Source organism: Schistocerca serialis, chromosome 7, assembly GCF_023864345.2.
Source record: "Schistocerca serialis cubense isolate TAMUIC-IGC-003099 chromosome 7, iqSchSeri2.2, whole genome shotgun sequence".
NCBI classification, from domain to species: Eukaryota; Metazoa; Arthropoda; class Insecta; order Orthoptera; family Acrididae; genus Schistocerca; species Schistocerca serialis.
In genome coordinates this window covers 260,902,063-260,927,549 of record NC_064644.1, presented here as the reverse complement: position 1 = coordinate 260,927,549, position 25,487 = coordinate 260,902,063, and the positions used below count along the sequence as shown (strand labels likewise).

Here is a 25,487-nt window from a genome sequence, read left to right as displayed (position 1 = left end):
TTTTGAAATATGGTGGTCAAACCCAAGAGGGGCCATCACATAAGAGCCAAAACGTTTGAGACTCCTTTTAGTTGCCTCTTATGACAGGCAGGAATACCGTGGGCTCCATTCTTACCCCCGAACCCGCAAGGGGATAGCTGGACTAAGTAGTACAAAGAGTATTACTTCAGTCAATATCACAGAACCAGAGCAATATTTCATGTACATCCCTGCACTTACTTGCTTGAAGACATTAGAGAACCACAGGAAAACAAAATCATGATGATCAGATGGTAATTTGGAATATGCTCTTAAATATGAATCCATAGTTCTACAACCACCCCATTCATTCAAAATAATCTAACACACTGACAATTACACTCACTAATTACAAACTGTTATTTCAATGACAACTGTTTCCAGTTTTCTTACATCACCTCCGAATATATTTGATTTGCCAGCATAACAACAGCCTCTGATGGACAAAATCCAAAATCTAAATACCGCATTCCTCTTCTTTTAATAATTAAAATCACATTTTCATTCCATCAGCTTCTCAAGCTCTATGTTTATGATAGAAGTAAATTGTCCATAATATATATTTCATATTTATTAATTTGTTTATAATAATAGCTGATGTTAACAGTTTTCTGGACAGTATGCCATGTATGAATTATGTACCAAGTGCTGATACCTGACTGGTACGCTTATGCACAGCAAAGAACTGCTATGATCCTAGCAATGCTCAGCTATATTTACATTATGTCTAACTGAAGTGTGCAAATATTACAACAATGGAAAGTTTTTTGTATAACAAAAATAAAGACATATGGAAGATCACTATTTAACTAAAAGAAAATATCACGATCAACTTTCTTTTAGTTTAAATAATGGCAAACAAAGCAATGAACAGTAGCTGCACACTAATTTGTAAATCCTAAAAGCAACTAAGTTAACTAGTAAAATAAAATAATAATAAAGCACAATAAAAATAAAACAATAAAATACTTTTAAAAGGATAAATGCACAGAAATATGTAAGAATAATATAACATGCTGTGAACTTGAAGAATTTGTGAGATTGGGGTGTAAAAGCTAGCCTAAGGAACAAACTAATTGTTCCTTCCCAAGCTGTAAAAATAAATGCAAAAATTTAGTACGCATTTACACTGACACTGTGTTACCATCCACAACAGATGCCAAGTCACCCTTCATAACCACACACTGCCCTCAAATGTGTAAACTGTGTGTTGTCATCAACGGACAGCTGTTGCCAGAGTAGGAACCTGTGCCTTAGATGACAATGCCTAATCTGCAAGCAATTAGACCTTCATTTCACCTCTGTTAAAGGTTAAGTTAAAAATGAGACCAGCAATCTGTGCCTAGACAAAATCAGACCACAGCCAAAGTGAGGCACTAGCTAGTGGACTGCTAGGCCAGCATTTCGCAACCACGTCTGCGATGACAAATTGTACGTGCCAAAACTGGGCCAGCCTGCTGGGGGTATTACAGCCTGAGCACAACAACTGGGTCATCATCCCATTCCGGACTATTCATCGTGGCCAGCCAGCACTGCCATTACCATGAAACCGGCATGGAGCAGCAGTATCTAAACGCAGCTGAACGGCAGGGCAATTGTGTGATGTCGAGCCTATGCTGTTCTGTGCCATGTCAATTACACAGACGCGTGCACCTCTGCCAGAACACGAACTGCTGCCTAAGCACCTGTGAGCCAGGGCAAGTGAACACTTTGCCGCCATGCTGGGAGTATGACGTGAAGGATCAGCCATCTATGCTATTATCAGGGTATCAACCGAAAACCTCTACACTCCAAGTCCTGGAGCATGATGTGGCCTGATGTTCTTACAGCAGCAGCCACCACCCTGTGCCACAAAAAGTCAAGAGTAATGGTTGCCCACTGCTGTCAACACAGTACTGGCATACCGCGAATGTGCTGTCTCAGCTCACTGCCTCCCAAGCAACGTATGCACACTGCTCACAGTACACCATTACTGGCCACCTCAGTGTCAGAATATTACGAGGGAACATTGGACTGCACCACAGAATAGGACCACATGCACGTGCATTCCCATGTACAATTCCTCTCAGTTCCCTAAATACAAACACAGAGTCTCCAGTAACAGTCTAAGTAGAAGATTGCGGAGCCACTATTTACTTTCAAAGTGATGTAACAATGAATGTACCAGTACAAATTTTACTTTGTAGTGGAGTGTGCACTGGTTTTAAATTTCTTGGCAGCTTAAACTCTATGCCAGACTGGACCTAAAACAAAGGACCTTTTCCTCTCGCACAAAAGTACTCTACCAACTAATCTCAGTTCCCAGGTTCCAGTCCTAGTGTGGCACACAGTTTTAATCACTGTGGAAGTTGCATAACGTACAAGTCCTATAATCACAGTTGGAATTGGGTATCGGAATTTGTAAAGAACTAAACATACGATTTTAGGTAGTTGTCGAAAGCTAGGATTCGTGGTTTATCTGACCTGTGGAAAGGTGCACTGACCTTGTGAAATGACATCCAACAAAGGCTCATGATTGGTTGCATCCTCTGGATCACTTCGAAGAGCCTGCAAAGGTTTCGTGTGTCCAGTGATAAATCTTTTTCAGATGTGACTGAGGCACAGTGTGGATTTGCAAAAGGAAGTGTACGCCACACCTTTCTCACATTTTCTACTCTCTTCATTTTTGCAGGAAGAGCATCAGAAGGAAATATACAAACACACAAGGCTGAGGCCCAGCTGTGATTAGTAGTGATCTGGGGATGGTTAGTGGAAAACAGAAGATGTGATGGGTATGGAAGGGGAGTGATAGCATGGTAGGAGTGGGAAAGATGCTGTACTGCTGGCTGTGAGAATGTGCAGGAACATGGCAGGGTCAGGATAGTGGGCCACTAAGTGCAGCATTGGAAGGCTGGAGGGTAGGAAGGGGGGAAGGAGGAGAATGAAGAGAAGCAGAGAAAAGGAAGGACTATGCAGAAGTGCTGAGGGGATGAAATGTACATGTGAGGCTGGAACATGAGCAAGGAAAGGCCAACAGAGGCAGTTGGAAGACATGAAATTGTAAATGTTGAGGCCAGGAGAAACAAACAAAATATTGCAGGAAGAGCTCCCACTTGCACAGTTCAGAAAAGCTAAGTTAACATTGGTGGAGAAAGTCCAGCTGTCACCGGCTGTAAAGCAGTCACTGAAGTAGAGCACACTATGCTGCATGGCAACTGAGTGGTCCAGTTTTTTCTTGGTATTTGGCAATGGTCAAACAAGCAGAAAGACCATTTGCTAGTGGTCACACCCATATAGCATGCCACACATAGTTGCATCTAAACTGACATACTAAATGGCTGCTTTCGCAAGTGGTCCTGCCTTTGATGTGCTACAGAATGACAGTGACAGGACCGGAGTAGTTGGCAGTGGCAGGATGTGTGGGGCCGGAGTATGAGACATAATTGGTTGGGAGCAGAGGTAGAATAGGGATGAGCAAGGATGTTGTGTAGTTTGGGTTGGTGACAGAATACCACTGTGAGAGGGGTGAGAACGATACTTTTCAATTTAGAGCAAGATGAACCATCAAAACTCTGTTGGTGGTGGAGAATGAGATTCAGTTGCTCCAGTCTTAGGTGACACTGAGTTACAGAATTGGGGGGGGGGGGGGGGGGGGGGGGTCCTCTGAGACGGCCAATCAATGGGTATGTAGGGATGGTATAGTCTGTCGGTAAACTGAAGAGCGAGTGAGCGAGCGAGCGAGTCCCCACTCTGCCAACCCAGCTACGTCACAAGACACTTCTACAGGCTGCTTCACAATGTAGTATCGGCCCTGCCGCAGCGCATGCTTTAAATCTGTGGTGATGCCACGTACAGATACGTCTCTGCTGCGTTCACTTTTAGACAAATGCATTAAGACCATAAGGAATACAAAAAACAATAGCTTCTTCCAAAACACAACATTATACAGTAAATAATATTAAGATAAGAATGGAAGTCAGGATTATACTACAAACATAGAACCGAATGCCTGTTCATGTGAATGTATTGTATGTTCCTCTATTGCTATTCATAAAATGAACCCCATATAAGGCAATCAATCTGTAGAATTTAAGGCTTGTTCTTACTTTGTGTTTCAACTAAAAGGTAGAAGTTTTCTTTGAAGGACTTGCAACAAGAAGAGTTTTTAAAAAGTAAGCAGAAATTTATAATTTGGTGTGTTGTATTAGTCCGATTGGCACTACTACTTTGTTACTGTCTTTGTAAACATGTCTCAAAAGTATGTGTACAATGTTATGCATATTAGGTATTTACTCTGTTGTCAGCTGTCAAAAAGGTTGTGTGTGTTTTTGTAGCATCAAGGATTATTTGTTTTGCATAAAAACAGATTAGAGAATCTGTCTTAAATTTTGTTATAGGAATGGAATAAAGTGTATGAATTTTTTAGAAATTTTAAGTATATGAGTGAACCAAGGGCATACAAGTGGTATAAACATTTCAAAGCAGGCCTTAAAGGACAGCAGTTTTACAAGCATGCATGAGATTAAAAATGCACAGTTAAGAGACCTATAAACTATCCCGAAGAAACAGTACCTAAAGAATTGGAAAAAGCACTGGCACAAGTGTATAGTATGCAATGGGGAATATTTTGAAGAGGATAACATTGCTGTGTACCAAAAAATAAAAATTAATATGTGAACGCACCTCGTATGTCAAGGTTTTTGCTTAGAAGTACAGAATAATGTACATGTTTCGAAGAAAATTTCAGCAGTGTTTAGACTAGCTATTGCACACATATTTAAAGCAATATGTCTCAGAGTCAGTTGAATAGAGACCCAGATAGAGATTAAGTGTTCCATAATCATCAAAGGTTTTACGTGATTTTGAAACTGTCTACAGCGATCGGTTTCCTCCCAAGATTATTAGTTTTCCTTCATGGCAATTCCACTAAACCATGCGGCTTATTTTTGCGTTCATTCCTTATGCATCCTATTGGATGAGGCTGACATTTGTATAAATTGTAGCCCTTTGATTGGGACAGGTCATATTAGTCAACAGTTCTTTTTGGCCACCTCTTTAATATACGCTGTAATAACATTAGAGATGATCGAACTCTTGTTTCTCCGCAAATACCTCCTCTTCCTCGTATTCTGCACATTTTCTTGCAATGCTTGATGATTATCCATCATTTTCAGACATTGAAGTATATCATTAAGTACACAAATTTAACTGGCTGACACTGGCAACTAAGATTCCACGAACAGAAACGACGTATATCACTGCACGCCGACCTACACAGCTAGACAGCTAACGGGCAACACATTTTGGGTTCCCCTGTAGGCCGATGGCAGCGTTCTTCCGGGAAAGGCCACTTCCCCAACCTCGCTCTTGAGTTTACAGACAGACTATAGATGGCTGAGGAGACAAGAGACAAGGCATGGGAGATCTGTTTCTGGGCAAGGAGTGGAGGGTTTACCATTGTTTGGTTACACTGTGCTAACAATTTCCAGAGCGATTCTTCAAGCATAAAACATTTTTTCAATAGCACATGTTGCAAAGTGTCGAAGCAAATTTTCAGCTTCAAGACAGCTACAGAAATGTAGTACTGCTGCCAGTTTTGGCAGATCCTTCAATGATTTTACATGATGGATCACATTTATTAAGGCTATGTCTTGACAACAGGTATCACCCTCTCCCTTCTATCATCATCTCCTACACAACACCATTACGGTCATCAGCACTTAACAGATACACTTCCATACAAAGCTTTATACTTCGTGATGGAAAGGTGTCTGTGGGCACTGAGAATAGGAGAAACCTTTCAATTAGGTGGCTGAACCTGCTCTTCAGGACCTCCCACCCATTCATGCCATACGAGTTTACTTTCACTTTTACTAAATTCCTATGACACTCTTCACTAAATTTGGAATTCAAAAGTTTTTTTTACCTTCTGATCAAGACAACAGACTCATGATGTTTGATCTGTATTACATATGGGACAGTCAATCAAATGTAACTTTCGATTCTCTGCCATACAACATACTGTGGTGAAAAAAGAAGTACCAAAAATGGGAAAGAAATATTAGTGCAAAAACCAGTGAATGAAACAAATTATATTTGTGCCAAACAGTGGAAAAGTTAGAGCAAGCTCAAATCTAAATTTGTGCTGACATGACAAAATCCAATAAAAGCGGTCAGAGTAACCAGCTTTATGTCCAAAGAATATCCTATTTAAACAACAGCAAGATGTGCCTGGGTTAAGAAGAATTTAGCATACTGGAGTATCCAAAAAATAGTTTTATCTTTACATAATAAAATTATAAATTACTGTTATTTTCTTTGCTGTGCAAATTAATTGCAAAACTAACATAGGAGATTAGATAACATATTTTCTTACATCATCTAAAAAAAAGAAGTCAGGAAAGTTAACCTACCAGAAAATTTTTTCACATGCATCACACTTCAACGGCAGATAATCTGAAAAATTAAAATAACAAAATAAACACATTTATATAAGCTTTTCCAAAATAGTAATGAATTATTTCGCTGTGCAAAATAAAAATAATTTCACACCAGTTCTCTTCAGCTATTTCTAGAAGTAGTTAGATAAATTAAGCTTATAAAACTAAACCAGTTAGCACATATAAACATCTAAGGGAAATTGCTTTTGTTGACTGCACCACAAAAAATTTTGGGTTATTAAACTTCTAAAGTGAAATAAAATGAGTCACTACTGAAAAAGGAAACATGCAAAATTATTGACTATCAATGGAGCTAAGATGGAGTTTACACAAATATTAAAAAAAAAAACAACGATTTTAGATGTCTCAATTCATACTGAATTAGCAACACGATGACAAAGTGACATTATAAATGTAACTGGCTGAGTGACTTGGTTCATGTACTCAACAAAGACCATTTTTCTAGACAAACAAGAGCTGGTATGGTTACTTAAAGCTCTCACAGAGGTCAGAGACAGAATGTATGAAAAACAGCTACTGAGCTAGTAGTTTCCAGCTTCAGCTATTATAGCATGTAGGCCTCAGTGTACTGCCTTCTATAAAGCTTAAAGTCATTTTGATAAATAAACACTTTATTTGCATTGCCTCTGACGAGTTTGTTTAGCTTCTGCTGTGTGCTTGTACATTACTTTTAACTTATGTCATTTCAATTATTTCTTCACATTTAAGTCATCAGCCTTTTGACTAGTCTGTTGTGGTCTTCCATTCCTGGATGACTAAGTGTTCTACGGACAAATTGCGCTTCACGCGCCTTTAGAGCAGTGGTTTCCATAATAAAACCTCATGCTTTTGACCATTGCTGGGTTATCTGCCTTTGAGCACAGCTTCCCGTCAGAAGAGCAGGAGGATGCCCTAAACCTTTTAAGCTCCTTTATCTTCTTTGACAATGTAATTAACTGAATGAGTATGACTTCTTATATCAAAAATCTTTGGTCAACATAAATCATTTCATTAATTTGTAAAAAGGTAAATTTTTTGTGAAAGAGAAAGTTGATTTGAACATTATAGTATTTTACTAAGCACGGTTCTATTGAAATTGGTATGTCCTTGCATTCCTTTGGTCTTTGAAGTGACTGAACCAGACAGCCATGGAGGAGACAGTTTAGCAAGGACTCCAGTTTATGGCACAAATTGCCATTTTTCCTATCAATGAATCATTGCCAAAGGTGAAAGAAGTCATAAAAAAAATAAAAATGTATCATAGGACCAACATGTGATTGAAACACAAACATTTGGATTTAGTATCCATTACACCACAGATGGGCCACATCAGTGAAGAACCGTCTTTATAAAAGCTTTTATTTCACGTAACCCTAGGACGCCTGGGGGGGAGGGAGAGGGGGGGGGGGGGGTCGCTGAACCCACAATTTTTTTATGTCTCCTGCTTTTGCCCAAGGAATTTTCATACTACATATTCCCTTTGAATTATTGTTTGTTGGCTACTTTATGAAACGTTAGTGTCAATATATTTTATAGAAAATTCCTGCTTTGAAAGAAAAAATAAATAAACTTATTATGGGTCCAACAACCCCCCCCCCCCCTTAGGCTTCCATGCTATAGAAAATTTCCCTTAGTAGGATTTCGTATTTCTCATCTCTACAACAATGCAAGTTAGTTTCTTGTTGGTTGGTCTTCTTGATATTCACAACAATCGGTTTACTTTCAGAGGAAGTGACTGTTGATGTCAGTCAGCTGTTATTTATTTCGTAAACTTGCAGTGAGTTAGTGCAGTTCCTTACTGTCCCCACCCAGACTTAGAAATGACTAAAAGAATACGTGACTCATCTTTAGAAAGTGTTCTGAATGAAATATTAAATGAAGATTCTGACTCTGGGAGTGAAAGTTAACATGAGGATGGTATTATGGAGTATGATTCAGATCGGGAAAGTGATGCGGATGTTAGAGAAGATGAAGATAGCGCAGCTTCAGGCAGTGACCATCGGGATGTTATTGTGGCCAAGTCTGGAAGAAGGTACGTAATCACACACCCTAGAGTTCCTCGGAGGTCAGTTGCCAATATAGTAAGGGAGCAGGCAGGAGTAACTCCAGCTGGTGTTTGCCATTCACTTGGAGAAGCCTTGAAGTTGCTTCTTACGCCTGACATCATGGATGTTATAGTATAACATTCAAATGAAGAGGCAGTTAGGCGAAATGTTAATTTGACTAATGAGAAAGAATTGTATGCCTTTATAGGAATCCTGATATTTATGGGGGCAAATAAGGACAATTCTGTCAGTGTACACGATCTTTGGTCAGACCTAATGGGTCAGCCATTTTACAAGGGTATTATGGCATGAGAATGTTTCAAGGAACTTATTGCAATCATAAGGTTTGATGACAAAAGTACCAGCCAGCTAAGAAGGGAAGCAGACAAGTTCACAGCAATCCGTGATGTTTTCAACAAAGTGAATGATAGGTTTCCACTACTGTATAAACCAGGGGTCCACCTCACCATTGATGAAATGCTCAGCTTGTTTAGAGGGCACTGCCCCTTCAAAGTATTTATGAAGGATAAACAGGGCAAGTATGGCATCCTTATACACATGATGTCCGATGCAGTTGGCAGATACGTCTTGAATATGGAACCCTATGCAGGTACTGTTCAGAATTTGTCGAAAGAAGAATTGGGTTCAGCAGCTGTCGTCAAACGTCTGGTAGCATCTGTGAAAAATACTGGTCGAAATATTACTACAGACCGATACTACACATCGGTGGATTTGGCGGAAGAGTTATACCAAGACTACAAAGCTACTACAGTAGGAACTCTCCAGTCAAACAGGAAGCATATTCCAGACATAATGAAGAATATGTCAAATCGAGAGCTATATTCGTCAATGTTCTTGTTACAGACCCATCAACAGGTAGGCCTCCAGTAACTTTGGTGTCCTACATAGCAAAAATGAAACCACGTAAAAACTTACTGATGTTGTCAACAATGCACCAAGATAAAGGCACTGTTGGAGGAGAGAAGAATAAAACCGAGATAAATGCATATTATAATTCCACTAACGGTGGAATTGATACCATTGATCAAATGGCGCGTCTGTACACCTGCAAGATCGGAACAAAGAGATGGCCTCTATCTGTATTTTACTCTCTCATTGACATTTGTGCTATCAATGCAACCACCATATTCATCCAGCAACATCCAAGATGGAAGAAAAGAAACACAACAAACGGAAACTTTATCTTCTGCAAGCTGGGATGGAACTAGTGAAATTGCAGGTGGAAGAAAGAAGTGCCAATGCAAGAGGGTTATCTAACCAAATTGTTCCATCAATGGATACTATTCTACAAAAGAAAATTAAAGAAGTGACAACAGAAGCATGTCAGCCTCTTGCAGGGAAAGGTCAGTGCCATATTTTTGTACGAGAAGCTAAAACAAAGAAGCAGAAGTACAACTATCTGAGTAAAACAAAATAGTATTGTGGACACTGTCATAAACATGTGTGTAACACACATTCAGAAAAAATTGTGAAGAGTGTCTCTTGCCTTGAAGTTGAGGACTCAAGAGTAGTCTATTGTATATGAACACATCTTTATTTTGTATTGTAATATGTCAATTTTTTATTCACTCAATCCAATATTTATAACAATTAACAACATTTATAAACCGATGCCTTAGTTAAAATACATAAACCATTTTTAAAGTTGTAATTTTTCGTCAGTAAACTTATTTAATACCTGTGGGCTCACCGAACCCCCCCCCCCCCCCCTTAGGCATCCAAGTTAGAAAAAAATGCTTGGGCATCCTAGGGTTACAAGCCCTAAGCAATCATTTGGTATCCTCTGCCTGATAAACAAAAACAAATTTCTATGTGAGAACTGCACAGGAAAGAATGTTCTGCATTTAAACAGGCTGGGGTCTGTAACACTCAGCAGAATATTTACAGATGTCTGCAAATGCATTAGGAACAATGGAAACTACTGTGGCCTAATGGGATGAAAAATCAGATGTTCTACTTGAAAAAGCCAAATGTAAGCACCATCCAAACCAGGAAGCCTTACAGAATACACTCTCCAAACATGTGAGTCAGCAAAAAGGAACTTATACAAAAAAAACTACTCTAGAACATCCAGTACATTGGTAACAAGAACCTAGAACAAAAATAGAAGTACTTATAAGTGAAACACAAGCAGATATATTTTATAATCACTGAATATAGGCTAACTCAAAGTCAGATAGGTAATCTGACAATAAAGCAGTATATCTTCTCCATTTACATCCGTAGTTCTAAACACAGAAGTTGTGGAGTTTCAATGTCTATTAAAACAGGAAAATTCCTAAAGACTGCAAATAGTGAAGGTGTGAGATTATCCATAGGTAATGAACAGTGATTGAAATTACTGGTGTTGTGACAGATGACATATAAGTGGGTTTTGTATGTACAGAACAACTAACTTAATACGAATGAATATGGAGAGATATTTATTATATGTCGAGATTTCAGTACCGATATGGGAAAAGGAACAAAGACAAGTCAACATTTTGAAGAACTATTAATACAGTATAACATTGCCACAAAAATATATGTATAACAAGGGTGACTTCTCGAAGTCAGACAATTATTGACAACAACAACATTAGTAATATTAGTTCTAATATAACTACAGGTTTGCCACAAGTTTCCCTAGTGAAATCCCCTGATTTCCAGACAAGTTTTAGCATCTACCCTGACAAATTTTGGGACCTCAAGGGTAAGGAAAGACATAAGCTGACAAAAAAATGTATGGACTTCTGTATTTCTAAAGGTGTGAGCCATCATCTTAAGTACCAACATCAACATCTTGTGTGATGAACTGCTTTTAGATGGAGGAAGCAAGCCAAATGGTATATATGTTTCATTAGGACCAATGATGTTATTTCATTTCAATAAAGCAAAACACATTTGGTGACAAAAATAGCCTACAAATTTTGTTTGAGTCGCAAGACAGATTTAAAATACCTTCACTGCAATCAGAAATAACCACAGAAAAAGTAGGCCGCCTGAAAGAAATGTATAAGTTGGGGAACTACTACTACTACTATTACAAATATTCGGTTCTACAGCCCTTGGAGGGCCTTGGCCTGCATCACAATATCCTGCCATTCCATCTGGTCCATGGCTTTCCGTCTCCATCTTCTGACACACAGCTTTTTCACGTCTTCAATTCTGTCCATCCATCTCTTTCTGGGACGACCCTTCTGTTGTCTGCCTCCAGCCCTGCCATCAAAAATCTTCTTACATGTTCTGTTTTCCTCCATTCTGACCATGTGTCCTGCCCATCACAGTCTTCTTGTTTTAACAGTAGTGACAATGACAGGTTCTTCAAAAAGTTGTCCTGATTCTGCATTCGTACGGATGCACCAACCTTCTTGATCGTATATTGACCCATATATTTTACGCAGAACCTTTCTCCCCCGAATGCTAAGGATCCTTTCCTCATTTGCAGTCATGGCCCATGTCTCAGCATCATACATAACTACTGGTATTATAATTGTTTTGTAAATAAGGATTTTAGATTTTCGTGATAGAAGTGAGCTCCTAAGCATGGGTAGTGTGGCAAAGTAGCATCTGTTGCCTGTTGCTATTCTAGCTGATGTCATTTGTCTCTGTGATAGTCGATCTGAGGTATTTGAAGTCTCTCACCCTTCCAAACTGTTTGTCGGCTATCCTGAGATTTGGTAGGTTTCGCTGGTTGGTCATTGCCATATATTTGGTCTTTATGACATTGACTACCAGGCCAAGTTCCCTTGCAATTCTCTCCAGTTGTTGATAGGCATCTGCCAGCACAGCGGTGTTTCGTGCGAGTAATGCCACATCATCTGCGAAGGCCAGGTACTGCAGTGAACAATTAAAAGTGGTTCCTCCTCTATTTAACTCTATCTGACTTATGACTTTTTCTAGGCAGGTTGAATAGCAGTGAGGAGATATTGTCACCCTGTCTCAGTCCCTTCTTCACTTCCACTTCTCTGGAGATTTCGTCCTGTATTTTTACTTTACAGTTGGTTTCACTGAGGGTCATCATAGTAAGTTTAACAAGCTTCTTCGGTATTCCTGCCTCTTCCATCACATTCTGCAATGTCACTCTTGATATGCTATCATAGACTTGTTTAAAATCGATATAAAGCTGATGTGTGTGTAATTGGTGTTTATAACATATTTCAAGTAGCATGTGTAATGTGAATATCTGGTCAGTTGTTGACCTTTTCCTTCTAAAGCCACTCCGATAGTCTCCAATTCTCTCTTCCACATAGAGAGTAAGCCTCCTAGTTAGGATCTTGGAGAACACTTTATATGTAGTATTTAGCAGGGATATTCCTCGGTAATTCTGTCAGTTTAATTTACCTCCTTTTTTATGGATGGCACACATAATAGCCATTTTCCACTCCATTGGCATGCTCTCTTCCTGCCAGATGTTCAGTATTACTTTATGTATTGTTTTCCACAATGCTTCCCCACCATATTTGAGAAGTTCCACCTGGATGTGATCTTCTCCAGGTGCCCTATTATTTTTTAAGATCTTAGTGGCTTGTATCACTTCCTCCAGTGTGGGTTCTGGTGTTAAGACCTTTTGTCCATAATAAGTTATTTCCACCAGTCTTCTTGTTCTAATCTTCTACTTCTGGGTTCAGTAACTCTTGGAAGTATTCTACCCATCTGTCAAGTGTCTTATTACTCTCCCCTATAAAATCCCCTTATTTATTTCTACATAAATTTGTTATGGCTTGAAACTCAGCCTTTCTTTCTTTAATCTTTTGGTATATTTCACATACTTGCTTCTCTTCTCCTAGCTGTTCCATTTCTTCCTTTTTTTTCTTTTCTAGTGCTCTTTTCTTCTTTCTGCAAACCCTCTTAGTTACATGGCACTTCTCATTATATTCATTCAGATTTGCTCTAGTTCTTCTCTGAAATAATTTCATTCGTGCTATGTTACGCTCCTTAATTCTTCTCATACATTCTTCATCAAACCAATCTGCCTTCCTTTGAGCCTGTACATGTCCCAAAACCTCCCCAGCTGCCTCAATTATTGCAGTCTTACATCGTTTCCACATTATTTCTATATGTTCATTTGATGAGTCAGTATTGTTCTTAATCCCCTCTTCTATTTTCGCCTGATATGCTCTCCGTATTTCTTCTGACATTAGTTTCTTAATGTCAAAATGTTTCTGTTTGTGGTCTTTTTGTTTACTCAATAGTGAGATCCTTTGCCTGTACTTACTTCTTACTAGATTATGGTCTGAACTGCAGTCAGCTCTACGTTGGCTTCTAACATCCATTACATCTGATCTGTGCCTCCTGTTAATATATGGTCTATCTCATTTCTACTCTGTCCATCTGGTGACATCCATGTTTCTTTGTGTATATTTTTGTGTGGAAACCATGTACTGCTGAGTCATGTTTTTACTTATAGCAAAATTTACAACCGAAATTCCATTATCATTCGATATTTCATGGCAGCTATGTCTTCCTATAGTTGGCTGATAAGCCTCTTCTTTCCCTACTTTTACATTCAAGTCTCATATTAAGATCTTAACATCATGTTTAGGAGCCTGATTGTACAACTCCTCTACTTTGCTATAAAACTCATCCTTCTGTTGTTCATCTGCCTCCTCTGTGGGTACATGTACATTTATAATTGTTATGCTGAATACTTTTCCCTTTAATCTTAATATGGACATTGGTTCGTTGATTGGTTCGAAGCGCATTACAGCATGCTTCAGTCCTTTAAAGGCCACAAAAGCTGTATCAAAGGTATTCATACTCCCGCCACTATAGAAGATTGTGAAATTTCTCGAGTGCATTGTGTCACATCCCTTCCACCTAATTTCCTGGAGAACCAATAGATTTATAACGTAGTTGTTTGCTTGTGTTAGCAGTTGCTGTAGGGCTCCATCTTGGGATAGGCACTGCACGTTCCATGTTCCTATGTACATATCTCTCAACCTTTTTTTGTTTGCTGGGGTCATCATAAGGTGGGGAAGAGTTGGGTAAACCAACACCATAAGTGACCGCGATTAAAATGTTGGTTCTACTATGTCCGTTATTGTTGGTTATTACCCAATGTGTTATGTCTATTATTCTACAGGTATTGTGTAATTTTTCTTTCAGGAAGTGCATTGAGTGCATAGTGTACAATCTGCCAGCGACTGCCACAACTTTCTTCTTCTTGTCGTCCATACTTTCTAATATATAAACTACTTTCGAAATGCCAAAATGTACTAGAATACATAGAAAGCCTATAAAACGCCGCACTGTACAACGTAGTTGTGGTGAGACAGTCGCAATTCCTGAAATCCATCGCCCACGGCCTCTGGCCTGCCGAGGAGCACAACAGTCCTGGGTCCATGGGTAACCCAAGAAAATCCACTGCATTATGCCTCACAGAGACAGACAGGGCCTGCACATTAGTGGGAAACTATGGGCTTCAGATCGGCAGGCCTGATCCGTTAGAGATACTTGCAGAAATGACCTGTGGTTTTGGCCTGTCATGGAAGTCCAATCATGTAACCAGTTATTCACGTGTCACAGACACCATGTTGATGAAATGAGACTGCGATGATCAACCATGCAACAGATAACTTGTGCAAATACTCTTGAGAATCAATACTAATGACGACAGGTAACAACTCACCAGCACACACACACATTCACACAATCACTCAGACACAACTCGTACACACATGACCATTGTCTTCGGCCGCTGCATCAACAAGCTCTGAGAATCACATCCAAACAAACCACTCCTCACACCACCCTGCCTCTCATTGGCAGCTGCTAGGCTAGCAGCAAGTAGTGGTGGCACCACTGACTGCAGGCTGAGGGAAATGGCAGGAAGGGGAGAAGCAGTAAGAATGAGAGATTTGGGAAGCAGTGCACATTTTCCACTGCGCCCAGCCAGCGACGAAGCATGACATCTCAGTAAACAAACAATTTCATGCTACTGAGCCAAAAATGATATTTTTCCAGTTTATCCCAAATTTCCCTGATACATTTGAAATTCCCTGATTTCCAGAACTTGTGGCAACCCTGTACTATGAGTCACATGTAGTTAAACAGAAATATTTGGTCACACGTGAGCTTATCTGCTTTTGCAGATGTAATGACATAGTATCAGAAACAAAATGAGCCACCAAAGAAATCAGAATCAGGAAGCAAAATGTTAACATCTTAAAAACAATATTAAGCAAGGAAACAAGGAATGAAACTCTACATGAGCCATGCCCCAAATTGATAGGTCATGTCACATTCTCAACAGTATTCATCTTTGGCCAAAGAGAATAACTGGTGGCCTGACGGCCATGCCAGCAGCGGCCTTGCTCTCTTGAAGTTCGGTGGTGGAACCGTGAAGTTGGTCGAAGAGCAGAGCCAGGAGTGGGGTCGCAATTTCATTTGGTATTGGTTCAAGTGGCCTCATATTCTGGTTCATAGTCGCAATCCTTCCTGGTGCACATGAAGCGTGCTGGCCACGGTGACTTGGACTGATCAGAGTGGAACGAGGAGTAAGCCCCCTGCCATTTATCACCATAACAGTGCTCATGTGGACAGCAGATAGTAGAGAGGGAATCCTCAAGGGGGAAGCAGCTCTCACATTGATATCAACTTCAATTTTCTAACAGCCTGCCAGATTTTATTCTGGGTGAGCACATTCTGCAACTTTCCCAGTCAATAACAATGTTGTGTTGCACAGTGTAGCCTTAGTGTAAGAAAGTTTGCTGTGCAACCAATTCTTTCAATCTCTTTAGAGGTGTTAACCAATGATGCTGTGTATTCTGCTCCACGTGTTACTGGCTGGTGTACATCTGATTTTATGGGGCCGGACAAGCATGTTTTAGATAGCTAAATTGCATGCAGTGCAACTCAGCCTCCCTTGGTATTTCTGGTTTTCATAATTATGTTTTTAACAACTGTACTGTTTTATATTTTGTGATTCATAAAACAATTCTGCAACACACTCCCAATTTGTGCTTTGTTTGAATGCCTGATCAGTGCAATTTGTAAGAGAAATTTGTGGATTAATTCTGCTTGCTTCCGATGTGTTGACGGGAGCTGCTTTTGTTTGGTGCAGTAGCTTTGAGTGCAGCAAGCCCTAACTGTTGTTTATACAGTGAAGTGGAACTGCTTGCACTGGATGTTGGCATTTACCTCACCTGCTGAAGAACTTAATTTTTATTAAGCTATTAACTCAGATGTTGCTCGAACATCCGTTCACTCATTACACTTACTCAGCCTGAGTCCTCTAGTTCACATGCGAATGCAGTTGCATTTATTTAAATCATATGGGTTCAAAATAAAGCACTTTTTAAATTTCTTGTAAACTGTTAAGCTTTCAGTTCTTGTCTAAGTGCATGTGTGTTCATTAAATATCGGATACCTTGCTGTCAAATTTTGGTGTGTGACCACTGATTGATTTAATTGGTAATTACCTTAAGCTGCACGTTTTGTTCGTCATTTTGAACACACAAGTGCCATTAGAAATCACTGGGAATTTATTAGGTTCAATTTAAATGTATTTGTTGTTGAATATAAGATTCCTGTGGTTAACGGCAGCACCTAAGGCGTAAATTTGACCAGTTGTTATCAAACACACTTTAAAATTACTGTATGTTTGTGTTTTACAATGAGATGGTGTCTCGCTTTTGACGAGTCTTGCACGTCAAGTGTCCCGATTAACTGGTAGTGTCAGAACTGAAACTTGTTCGTCTGATTTCAGTTGACACATTCCAACTGTCTGCATCTATGACGTCACTACATACACATGGCTACAAAAACTTGGGGGGGGGGGGGAGGGGGGGGGGGGAATACAACATTCTCCTATACCAACAATATCTACAGGAATCAGACACTTCTCTTGATTTATACAACTCAACCACAGCTGACGATATCAAAACACCAAAACATCTACAGCTATAACTACAAAATTGGAATCTGACATTTCCCTTGACCTATATTGGTCAACTGCAACTACTGATACGAAAAAAACTAAAAATACAATGAAAAATAAAACTAAAACCACACCACCTCAAAAATCCAAAAGGCTCATGCCACATCAAAGGGACCAGTATTGAAAGGAGTCTCCACATGACCATCTCCAAATCTAATGAAATTTGGTGTGAAGGTTCTATATGGTTTTTCATGCTTATACACCATATTTGAGTGCAGTATCTTCAGTTGTTGAATTTTTTAGGGACTTTTAAAGAGAGGCTACTCAAATATGCATCATTTATGAAGGTGCAAATGTGCCAAGTTTGCTACGCTTTTTTTTTTTTTTTTTTACAAGTTCTAGCACACATTTGGCCATTTGCTTTAACACACATTGACAACTTTTTATGCTGAACCACACCATGGCAAAAATTTGTGATTTAGCCACACTTAAATATAGATACAAGCCTCTAAAGTGGCTAAAAATTCATCAAGTTATTTTGAGAGCAAAGGTTTGACTGCTAGGGAATTAACTGTGCTAATAAGTGTTTTACATTATTTTACAGTATAGAATGTAAATATAATAAAACTTCAGCAAATGCTCATAAGGTCATAAAATCTAGACGATCATGGTGGAATGTTATGTTGTTCAGAATGTTTTAACCCTACAATGCATGGTGGTGCATATACGCATTGTCACACTCAGTTTCCATAGCCACTATAAAGCAGCAGTATTTTTTAAGGCTCTATCCTCGCAGCAGTGATAGCATTATTGGCAATTTTCACTGTGTCAGTCTGCTGTGAGGTGTAATCTTTGGTGTTGACACTTCGTGTTGAGTACTAAGTGTCTGAATTATCAATAATCATTGTTGTAGCTGAAGATAAGCACTAAAATAATATATTTTGATGGCCTAATTTGGATATTTTATATAGGCCTACAAACAAGACTGAAACTTCAATGCTTCAAACCCGGATATTCATAAACTTTAAAAATTGCTTGTTATAGGTTAATAAACTATTGTATAAAATGAACTAAGAGACCCCTTCACCCAGCTACTTTGGTGGACCATGGAGCTGACTGTCATAAGTCATCACCATTCTATGATGACAAAAGTCAACTGCAATCAGTTAGGGAAATGTTACCAATGGTCAAGGAGCTTTTATGATGTCTTGATTTTACTGATGATGCCCAAATTTTTCCATACCATAATGCCTGGTTGATGACAAAATCTCAGTTCCTGTAGAAGACTTGCTGCAACCCATTTTGTAAGAGAAAAACACATAACCAAGCGGTGACCACTACAATGTCTGACAGGTTGAAGTTACTGACTAATGTTTTTAAATCTGGTCAGAAAATTTGTATCAAACGTAGACAAGAAGTGGCCCAAAAAGAATCATCCCACTGAAGACATGGACGTTATTGATGCCTGCTCTAGTGCTAATACTTCATTATCATCACTTGGAGAGTTACCATTAAAGGTTCAATGGATCAGCAAAAGGGGTTCGATGGGATACATAAAGTGCAAAGTTCTGAAAGCCCAAGGTAGCATTACTAAGGTAATTGCTAAGTTGCTCGTGTGAGCCAAATAGATACTGCTCAAATACAAAAGGAAGAGTGCCAAAAATTTAATTGAAGAACTGAAGCTTCAGGCTTCAAGAAATTATAACAAAGTTCAAATTTTGAACCTGGCAACAAATAGCTGGACTACTGGAAAAAAAAAAGCTAAAGATTTTGCTGTATCTACTAAAACAGAGAAGCTGTCTAAGAAACTAAAGATAGAAGATGGGATTTTAGCAACACGTGCAAACCAAAAATGGAAAAAACTAAAACAAAATGTCCTCACTTTTTTCTTTTTTTGAGATGATGAGTTTTCTTGTTTATGCCCAGGCTAAAATGATTGTGTTGCAGTAAAAATAAATGGGAAAAGGATTCACAAGCAGAAATATCTGCTCCTTCGAAACCTGAAAGAAATGTTCATTGCAATATGTAAATCAACTGAACTTCTCACTACAGTTGGTGCTTCTGGATCACATTCAATATGTGTATGTGCAACTCATCAAAATGTAAAATCCTGGTTTTGAGAAAAAAAAACTGTACACAGTTTGGAATCAAAAGATTGTATGCTGCAATGTTGTGAGGAATGTCCAGGAAAAATACAAGTAGAGGCTTTTAAAGACTATGAACCTTAAGAAACAATGTAATACTGACAATAGGTGAATACTGACAGACACACATTGGAGACATGTCAGAGATGTTTAAGATTTCACGGAGACACTAATTTTGAAAATTACCGGTTTAGGAAGCCATCACTTTGTGACAAAACCTTAAATTTTATACCTTAAGCAGCTAAAAAGAAAACTTGCAGAAAATGAATTAATTATATTGAAGTATTTTGCTGAGAATTAATCATTTGTTGTTGAAGGGAGCTCATACCAGTCAGAAACCATAGCTATGTAATGTGGACATTGCTCTTTAATCTGTTTTTGAGTGATATAGATATTGAAGAGAAAGATAAGAACATATTGTATGCGGATGAAATGACAGTAAAGAACAGTGATCAAAATGTGTAACAACTCAAAAGAAGAATACATATTTTTGCAAACATCACAGCACAATGGCTCACGGAAAATGACCTAGGATTATAAACCCTAAAGAGACTATGCATAAGCATTCAGAAATAAAGGGAAGTCTGTGGGTCGGATGACACAAAGCCAGAATAAGTAAAATTCACAGTGGATAATGTGCTGAAATGGAACAGCATATTAATTCTTTGTGCAAAGTTCACCGTGGACTTTTTAAACTGTACTTGCAGTGTGGAGTGACAGTGTGGGGAAACTAAAACATTCAAATAGTGCATTCACATTACAGAAGGAAGTAATTAGGATCATTTTAAGAATGTAGTTGGGCTATGTATTGCCACACTTTCCACTTATAAAACTAAACCTATTCCAACTAATTGTTATACAATCAAAGTTTCCCCCATACATTTATTTCACAGCTCTGGCAAGTGTGACTGCAAAATGTGTATTAGGGAGCCGAGGGATGAAATTTTCAGTTACATCTCCTGGTGAATCAGATAGCTGGTAAACATACCAAGTTGTAAGCTGATTTCCAAACAATTTTGCAACAACTTCTATTTTCGTCAGTATATTTGGTACACTAATGTGCGTTTGAACCAGTGCCCTTTGTTTCAAAGGTTGTTAGTACATAATCTCCTGAAACTTCAGTTTTGTATTTTAACTCGCAACCTGCCCGTGGTCTAATCTGTTATAACTACTATTAAAGGGCGTTTGTTTCTGTTTGAATAAAATCTTTTATATTTTCCTAGAAAGTCGTGACAAACTTGAAGAATATTCTGTAGATTATGGAGAGAGTAATCGGTAATGACACATACTTTTCGACTTAAACATTTAGTGACAGCCCATATCATCAGAAATATTAACAAATGTTATCTACGCAAACTCTGTACCAAGTAGTGTAGGAAACTTTGGAAACACACTTCAAGGTGCTTTCAGTCAAATTTTTCCTTCTCAGCTGCTGTGGTACTCAACATTAATTACTCTACGACTCTAGTTTTCCCCTTTCAGAGTGAATGATATCCATATAGCTTACACCAATGAAACAAAAAATATGGAAATTTACAAAAACGAGCAATAAAGCATTTCTAAACTGCAGAGAGAAAATATCTGTCGTGACAAATCAGGCATAGATTTCTGAAACCATACATACCTAACTGCTTACATGACAGCTCAGAACACTGCTCACCCAGATGCGGAAATTCCATCACTAAGGTGGTACACGCCACAAACAAATATCGAACAGCAGCACACCCAACATCCAAGTACGTGCACTCTAAGGGGGGAACGCTGTATTTATAAAGTCCTTCTCAAGCGTCTGACACAATGTATGAATCATCACTGCAATACTACAGTCATGTTACACCAACTTGCCTGTAAGCATTAAACATCAACAACTTTCTGCAGCCAAGGAACATGGAATGTGCAGTAACAACAACTCACGTCCGTCAAAGATAGGAAATTCCGCAGGCAATCGAAAATATCGATTTCCACTGACATCACGGAAGGAAATGCGAAAATAATCAGCCTTGTTTTCACAGGCAATGAAAACATGGATTTCTTGTAGAAGTCATTTGGGGTATCAAAAAGTACTAAGAATGTTTTGGAAAGTGAAAGAAGCAAATGAATGGCTAAAATTGCTTTTAAATTCCACCCTGTAAACGAAAGAATATCATATCAAATTTACCCCCAAATTATTTAAATGCTACTCTTAAATGTATTTTTCTCCAACAAGTCACACAGAGAGATGAAGCTAAGGACACTCAAAAACAAATATTCAAATGGGGTCATTGATGTGCCAGTTTATGTATTTAAAAAGCCCTCACATTATGTAATAAAACCACCAATGTAAACAATAAACATTCCTCCGCATCTGGGACCGATGATGTGGCGCAGTGGTCAAAACATTGGATTCGCACCTGGGAGGGTGATGGGTCAAATTCACATCCGACCTTCCAGATTTATATCAGAGATTAGATTAGATTCAGTTTTCGTTCCATAGAACTGTGGGAAATACAGTAACGGAGATCAGCAAAATAGTGACGCCCCATAGAGATATGATTTACACACTATTTATCGCTGAGTACAATATACATAACTCGTGTATTCGTTACAAGTGTACAGAACAAACTAACTCTTACTACTTCCCAGGACAGCAATGTTCCTTTTCTCCAATCAGAGATGTTACGCCGTCACAGAGCCCCAGCCCCCCCCCCCCCCCTTTTCCGTAGTGTGGAGCACTTGAGAAGAGTCTGCGGCGAGGCATCATCTGTCAGGAGTAATGTAGGCGCCTGAGTGACAGTGGATGCGATACAAAACATGTAGTCAGCCAGGGCCGCAGGGCACACCCAAAGCACGACGCTGGGGGTGCAACTAATGGATTACAGTTCGCAGCGTTAGCAGATATGGATGGTCTCGGCAGCATCTTTTATTCTTGCTGACTCGGTGCCGTTATTTGAAGAGTGAGGCATGTTGGTCGCGTTACTGTGCTTTGTTGCATCCATAAGAGGTGCTGTGGGGCCTGCAGCAGTGTAAGCTGTGGCAGTGATGATGAGTGTATTGTCTGCTGGAAAATGGGAGGTGAGTCCTGCCATGTCAACTTCTGATGGGACAGAAGTGGTGTGCATGAAATTGTGTATGACAGTGCTTGCATCCGACCACTTGTTTGTGTGGTTAGCGGTAATCACAAGTCATGAGGTCGGTATCAAGTAATGCGACAGAAAATAATAGCAGAAAATAATGGAGATTCACACGTACTTGGAAATTGACTGACAGATGCATAGGAAGCGGTGGGGCAGGGAGTGCCTATTGTGACTGGTCCGCTAAAATCCACACCAGTTTAAGCTGGTTCACAACACTGTTGTTTGCTTTCTAGTAATTTCAATATCAAAAGTGTTGTATAGCATTTCAGTGCTCAGTATGGTTCTTGGTATGGCAGTTGTAGGACGGGTTTCATTGCGTGTATTTGTAGCATCACATGAGAACATGTGGTCAGGTCGTTATGAATAAACATTAATTGTGTCAAATAATAGGAAAGTGGTGGGACATGGATATTTTGTGTATGTGTGCACACATGAGCAACTAAGTCTGATAAGTCCCGGTCTGTGGGGAGCGCATTTCATGTGCTACAAATTCAGCAGGTAGGGGCTTTCCATATAGCATTTCAGCGAGTGATGCATCAAGGTCATCTTTATGTGTCATGTGAATGCCCAGAAGAACCTATTGACGGGTCTCAACCCTCGATTCTAAGTGACACGTGAGAGCAGCTTTCATCATTGAATGCTACCATTCCACGAAGCCATTGGATTGATGATGCTAGGTGGCTATGTGGAAGCGGTGGCGTCTGCTTAGGTGGCATAAGTCACTGAATTGTTGAGATTGGAAGAGCCGACCTTGGTCCGACATTAAGGAGGCCAGGTGGCTGAATCTGGCAATCCAACTGTTGATGAAAGTTCCCACTACCATCTCTGCTGATATGTCAGAATTGTGCTTGACCTCCACCCATCATGTCACATGATCTATCATTGACAGAATGTAAAGGTAACGATGTGGTTTGGGGGGTGGCCCTGCAATGTCAATGTGGACGTGCTAGGAGTGCCCCTTTGGAATGGGTAATTTACCAAAAGGAGGGCGGTGGGGTGGTGCATGGCTGCCAGTCTTTGCCTGCTTGCACAGAGTGCAAGTCCTGGCCCACGCGCAACAATCCTTTTTAACGTTACATCAAACAAGCTGTTCTGTGATGAGGCATACAGTAGAGTGCAAGGTTGTGGAGAAGGTCAAAAATTGTCCTGTAATACGTCACTGGAATGACTGTTAAGACCCCTTCATTTGAAACTTCACACCAAACTTGTTTGGTCGCGTTGGGTAGTGGTTTGTTAAACAAGCTGTGGAGATTGGCGTTTGTAACTTGTGAATCTGCAATCCTATCGAAGTCCAACTTGGTGTAGGTAGCTACAATATGGAAAAGATAGTCTACAACAATTGTCGTAGTGGTCCCTTATTGTCAGAGGGCCCGAGCAACCGACAAGCAAGATGGGTTGCTGACCCCTTTTCAGGAGTGGGGAGAGAAACATCGCCAGCGGACAGTCTTTCCAAATAAACAAGGAACTACTTCACCAGACAACATGTGACAGTGTTCCACCAAACGGAACTCATACGACTCATGTAGCACGCCGTCGACCTGGCTTTATAAGCACATCTAGACCATCAGACCGGCAGGGTTTACCAACGCTAGGAGCAGCTCCGGCCAGTACTTATGCCGGCCCTAGCATTTTATTCACTCACCGTAGCATTGTGGTAGCACGTTGTATTTTGTAGTGTAGATTTTGGTCAGTATTTTCTTCCATTGTCTTGCTTCCTTATCTGGTTTGCCACCACAAGAGTTATGAGTTTTTCTGTTAGTTCTTGCGTTTAACACATAGTGTATGGCAAGAAGGCGTTTTTCTTAAATTGTAATAAAGTGCGCTCAAATTGACTGTTAGTTCTCTCCTGCTGACCGCAGTACACTACAGGAAAATTATTGGCACCTTTGCCGTATTGCACATCGTTAGCAAACTGTGCTAAAAAATCTCTGTGACAGAACCTCCTGGGTGCAGAATCCACCAATGGACTGCGGAATGTGTCTGCCAATGCACGACGGTCTGTACATATGGTAACAGGTCTCGCCTCAACATCATCTTGAAAGTGACAAAGTGCTTCATATAAGGCTAGTAGTTTACAAGTAAATGTGGAACATTTGTTCCGGCTATCAGTAAGTTTGTGCGAGATAAACCTGAGTGACTGAGTGGTCCCACAGATCTGTTGCATGTTACATGATCACTAGCACTGGACACCATAATTAGATGTGCATCAAGCGATGGTTTGCAAGAATTGTGGCATTTACAAACATTATTTTATTTTGTCAAAGGCCATTTGCGTTTGCAATGTCCAATTGATGTGCTGTTTACCTCATGTATTCTTGCTGCACAATGCTTGTGTGGGTGGTAATTTCCTATAGAAATTATGACTCCTAAAAACCTAAGTAGCTCCTGGTAGTTATTAGGAGGTGGGAGGAGGTGTATATGGTTAGTTTTCTCAATTGTAGGAAGCACCCCAGACACGACTATGTGGTGCCTAAAAAGGTCACATGGGTATATAAAACATTCTCGGTATTCTTGCCGTGTCAGTTCTGGATAAAATCTCGAGCCTTCGACGTTTACCTCCATCGTCATCGTCAGGAGCTGACTGTCTTCAATGTTGTTTTTTTTTCTTTGTTGAACTTGGTGGGCTGGCAGCAGCTTAGTATGCCGCCCTTCAGCCTACAGACTTTGTTTTAAAAAAGTGAAGATAATACATAATAAAAAACAGGCGGTAAAATCGAAGACTTAAAGGGTAACATGGCGAAAAAATCATGGAACTTAAAACAGAACAAAGAGATGATGATATTAATAAAAATACATATGAAGCAGACAGGTAAAATAATAAACAGACAATTAAAAAAACATGGCGATAGTCTGGTTTCTGTTCGCAA

At 39.5% G+C, this 25,487-nt stretch overlaps 1 protein-coding gene across 1 annotated transcript in view; it reads right to left on the bottom strand.

Annotated features, from left to right (window-relative positions):
* The window catches only part of LOC126412406 (AN1-type zinc finger protein 2A-like), a 63,790-nt gene extending 42,392 nt beyond the window's left edge, over positions 1-21,398 (bottom strand). Inside the window, exons 1-3 of the mRNA XM_050081991.1 lie at positions 21,353-21,398; positions 21,132-21,254; positions 6,411-6,453 (exon numbers count right to left, since the gene is read on the bottom strand). Coding sequence (XP_049937948.1) covers positions 6,411-6,453; positions 21,132-21,254; positions 21,353-21,362 — 176 coding nt within the window. The 5' untranslated portion in view covers positions 21,363-21,398. The remainder of the gene's footprint in view (positions 1-6,410; positions 6,454-21,131; positions 21,255-21,352) is intronic.
* Positions 21,399-25,487: the final 4,089 nt, after the last annotated feature.